This window comes from Chiloscyllium plagiosum, chromosome 9 (assembly GCF_004010195.1).
Source record: "Chiloscyllium plagiosum isolate BGI_BamShark_2017 chromosome 9, ASM401019v2, whole genome shotgun sequence".
NCBI lineage: Eukaryota > Metazoa > Chordata > Chondrichthyes > Orectolobiformes > Hemiscylliidae > Chiloscyllium > Chiloscyllium plagiosum.
The window spans coordinates 38411375-38416546 of NC_057718.1; the positions used below are offsets into that span (position 1 = coordinate 38411375).

Consider the following 5172-nt stretch of genomic DNA (forward strand, 5'->3'; position numbering starts at 1 on the left):
ACAAATCAGTAATAATCTCATTAAATGGTGGAAAAGACTTGAGAAACTAAATGTTTATTCATGTTCCTGTATTCCAGTATGATATGGCTCCTTATACAGCTTGCTGATATGTTTTAATGCATGCCTGGAAATACTCTCAACCCAAGAATTAATAAAAATGTATCAGTGGCTAGGCCAGCATTTGTTACCCTATCCTAGTTGCCCTTGAAAAGGCGTGATGAACTGTTGTCTTGAACTGTGCAGTTTATGCGCTATAGATAAACCCACAATGCCATTAGGAAAAGATTTGCAGGAGTTTGACCCAGTGACACTGAAGGCACAGCAATATTTTCCAAGTCAGGATGGTGTGTGGCTTAGAAGGGAGCATGCATGCAGGTGGTGGTGTTACAATGTATCTACTGCCCTTGAAGATCCATTCATAACATGTAATTCTAAACTACAATCAGAGAAGGAACATCCACGGCAGAGATGTTCCTTATGTCCATGGTCATATTCCTTATCTTGGGTGGGAAACTGCCTTCATTATCAACAGCAATTGCTTTAATTGCAGAATCCAACCCATCATGTCTTTTATCCTATCGTGCTCATTAGATATTCTCGTTTACTCGTCAGCCTGCTTGAGTTGACTCTCATTCATATTTTTAATCATTCTTGTAGGCGAAAGAAAATGGACAAATTCAGTCATGTTTAGTGAATGGTAAATGACAATTGTGATTAATAGGCCCCAATAATTGCATCTCAACCTTCTCTCCCTTCCTTTATGGCAGTTTTACTCTGCTCTTCAAAGATAGTCAGTTCAGTCAACTTGCATGCTCAATTATCTCACGCACAAATTAGTTAGTTATAGTTAAAACAACAACCAGTACATTTAGTTCAGTCAGTGAGACATTTGCTATGTTTTAAAATATTTCTAAATGTATTTAGCCAATCTGTTCTCACATTCCATCATCGAACTACAGTGCCTAACTTTGAATGCTAACACATCTCACATTTTCCATTCATATCCTACCAAGCGTTTCATAAGAATTACACTTAATTATTAATAAAAATGTGCTGTGATTTCTGGCATAAACAGCTGGACAGGACATTCTAATAACAATCCAAATGTGAAATTTCTTGGTAGTTGATATGTGCAAAGGTAAACTTGCTGTCTGTTATAATGAGTTAAGATTATCTGCAGTTTGAGGTTCTAGCTGTGACAGCCTCGCCTTTTCAATATCAAGGAGACAATGTTTCATTTTCTGCAGATGTAATCTTTAATTTTTTATGCAACCCTTTTTCATTTTATAATGTCACATACCCACAGCTGACAAAAGAACAGGCAGCCTTACTTCTAAGCATTTTTAACTGTCAGTTTTAGCAGGCAGGACAAAAAAAATCAATTTCTTCCCATTTAGGATAACTGCAAGTATGTGGTTGATTGACTTCTACCCATCACATAATGTTATGACTGGAAATTTAGTAAAGGTGTCCTTCTGTGATGTTACTTTACTATACTATGAGATTCACGCTCCAAAGTGCTGCTTCCAAATGCATGTTGTTCACCAGTCAGTTTCCTTACTTTTTGTCAACAGGTCTAATAATCAGAATTTGTTGTCTTTTGTTAATTAATTTTTATAGTTTTTCTTAGAGGAGCAGATCATACTGTTGATTAGTGAGGTGCCCTCAACTCCTTTTAAAAATTCTTCTTTTGGGGAAAAGTACTTTACTGGTGCCTAATACTTTATGTAAAACATAATTGAATTGAATGTATCACATGAGGGTGGTTTAGAAATCTTGCTTGCTGTAAGATTGAAGAATTTCAGCTTATTTTTAATGCTTTTTTTTTGCTAGATCAAACATTTAACTGGAAGCTCTGCCAATGTGTACTTGGAATATATCCAGCGCAATCTTCCAGAAGGTGTTGCAATGGAGGTGACCAAGGTCAGTCTTACATTGGTACTCATACAATTATGTTTTCTGTCATGTAAATCTTAAATTAAAGAAATTTCTTTTCCTTTTCAGACTTTGATAGAAAAGCTACCAGAACATATTAAGGAACCTATTTGGAGAATTGATTCTTCTGAAAATGAAGGCAAGCCAGATAGTTAAAGTCCATGAACATTCTCCTATAACTGTTCATTGTATCTATTTTAAAACATCTTACTAAATGAACTCTTGTCAAAGTTTTTCACTTTTGTGTTGGAATATCTGGTCTGTGTATCCTAAAATAAATTTTTTTTAAAAACTTTGCATTTCCCTAGACTTATAGGCAGCACCTGTTAGAGCTCCGAAAGCACAACAACTTGGTAATATATTGGAAAGTAATGAAATGTTTAGGCATTTGTCCAAGTAACCTGAATTAGAAATGACTAAAAATCAATAATTAGTTGTTTGCAACTAACGTTACCTAGACAATAGTTCAGAGGATGACTAGAGATTAATGTGGTGACGGGGGAAGGGAGGAATTAACTTGCTGGCTGCACTGTGTGGCACAGGTTGGTGCTATGCAAGTATAACTACAAGAATTTCTGTCTCATCTCCAATGTATTATTTATAATAATTAGGGTTTCATTGTTAATCACTTGGTATACTGACTTTGTTTTGGTCTGTAACTTCAGTGTACTTGTGGAAATTGCCCTTTTGACATAACTGATAATTGGAGGAACTAACTCATATTTAGCCACCATGGCTGATGTTAAATGCAACCTATGTGGAGACATGAGACAATATGTTTTCAGAGGCAAAGCAATAACTTGAAGTATACATTAAACAAGATGCTGGGTTGGTGTGGATTAGCAGGGACAGCTAAAGGCTCAAATATATAATTCCTTGAAGATGCATATAAAACAGGATAAAGCCCCAAATAGTCGATAGTATCTTCAATATTATAAATAGGAGCACAGTATCTAAACAGGAATTGATAAATTTGTGTAAGACAATGGCTAAGCCAAAGCTTCAGGATTCTATGTAAATTTGGATACACATAGAAAGAACATAATCAAATAACTGGTATCAACTGGGTGAATTTCTGTTTTGACCAGCTAGTCATATTACAGTATGTGCGTGACTATTGCCATCAAAAGGCAAGACAAGTAAGGACTGATGCAATGTATTGAAAAACGCAATAAAAAATTGATTAGGAAGGAGTCAATTTGGAAGTGATTAAGATTTTTTTTTAAAAAATGGAGTATGGTTGGCTGCCTTTGCTATAGTAAATGGTTGAGGTAGAGGTCTTTATACTTTAAGTGAAAAACTGGATAATGTTTGAAGTAGGAGATAACAGCAAGACAATACAAATGTTCTTTAAATCGCTCTTAATAAAGAGCCAACAGATATGTACTCTAAATGGCTTCTGTGTTGTAAATCTTAAAATGTATCGCTGCTATGCCTGCAGTAGTATTTATTTTGCCAGTTGTCTTTTTTCATTCATTCTCAGGAAATGGTTATGATGTCAAGGCCAGCATTTTTTTTCATACGATCTAATTGCCCTAAAAGATTGCAATAGCTTGAGAAGGCTTACTATCAGTCAGTTTGACAAACTAGGCTCTGACAGAAGGCAGCTGAAAAACAATGAGTTTGGTGCGTGGTTGGAGACACGTGGTTGGTGCGTGGTTGGCCTTTTTGAAAAGTTTAGCCATCAGATTAGCTTTTTATTAAAATAATGAGGCTTTATGTTCACTCTTTACTGGTGGCTTTGTCTTCTTTGACATTTCTAGATTTTGATTTAACTGAATTGAACTGAAATAGATTTCGGGAGATGTGAGGGAGTTCTGAAGAAAGGTCACTGGACCAAAAACCATTAACACTGCTTTCTCTCCACCTATGCTGCCAGACTTGTGTTTTCTCAAAAATTTCTGTTTTTGTTTGTGACAAGGAACTTGTTTTTACACAGCAGAGTAGTATTGACCTACAAATCACTGCTTTTGTTAGTAGTGGAAGGAGAGGCAATTAATAATTCCAAATGGAAATTAGATTGTCACCTGAAGGAAATCATCTCCATATCAGGGCTATGGAGATAAAGCAGGGGAATTTGACTTAAGGATTACTATACAGACAAGTGGCATGGACTAAATGGCATCCTTTAGTAAGATTATGATTCCCAATTCAGATTTCTCTCATGGCTACAATTTCTAGATTATTGTTTTGGCTCAAGGGTGCCAGTCCAACAACATACCCATATGTAAATATCAAATTTCTCTTTTCCCTTTTCTAATGAATTTCATATTTTTGAATTAGAGTTGGAATGTAACTAATTTCAAAAATATAGACAGTTGATTTTCTAAACAGATTTTAATGCACATTTATATTAGCTGGGTGATAAACTGCCTGAGAAATACAATATGCTGCTATCTGAACTTTTCCACAATTTCCGATCTGGAATTAAATTTCAGGAAACAGCTTACAAAGATCATTATGCATCATGTTTCTCTTTATTTATATATAAAAAGTTTCTGCACTTATGTACTACTTTTAACATTGCAAAACTAGTTAATCGGACTAATGAAGTTAAAAGTAAATGTGAAATAATTGCTTTATGAATAAGGCCATTATTATTTAAGGAAAAAAAATCAGCTAGCAGCTTAAATTAGAAGAGTCTGCATATTTTAAATTGAGAATTATTTACTTCAGATGGCAGATGTTCATATCTTATTTCTACATCTTGAACATGTGCAATAAATTTTAAGAGTACCTTTGAAATGGAAGTTGTGTGCACATAAATGGATATTTAACTAGATCCCTCAGTATTTCAATAATTTATGAAAATGTTTTTAAAATTTAGACAACAGTTTTGGTTAAAAACAGTACATTAAACTCCCTCCTTTCTTTGCTCAAAGTTGGTGATTAAATAAAATCAAAAAGAAATTCTCACATTTTGCTGAGATGATTTCTGATGGAGTGGGATGTATTTTATTATCTAAAAGAGAAGCTAATCTGTGTATTTAAGTGAGACAGAAGATGCCAGATTTCTGTATTTTGAATCCATAAAAGTAAATCCTTAAATTTTAAGATTTAAAGATTTGAAACTTTTGAAAATATTTCATGGGCTTCTATTTTTCCATTTGTGTTTGTAATTAAAGGAAGTTTTAAAAGATAGAAGAACATTACCAAAGTTTGAGCTAGTACTTGTATTACAAACAAACTTAAAACATTTCTAAGCCAGTTGTAGGCTAGCTGAGAATCTCATAGCTG

General features: G+C 34.2%; 1 protein-coding gene across 1 annotated transcript in view; it reads left to right on the forward strand.

Moving 5' to 3' along the window:
• Positions 1-2227, forward strand: part of mrps10 (mitochondrial ribosomal protein S10) — a 22094-nt gene extending 19867 nt beyond the window's left edge. The window contains exons 5-6 of the mRNA XM_043696766.1: positions 1834-1923; positions 2005-2227. Of these exons, the coding sequence (XP_043552701.1) occupies positions 1834-1923; positions 2005-2091 (177 nt within the window). The 3' untranslated portion in view covers positions 2092-2227. The remainder of the gene's footprint in view (positions 1-1833; positions 1924-2004) is intronic.
• The last annotated feature ends 2945 nt before the right edge of the window (positions 2228-5172 follow it).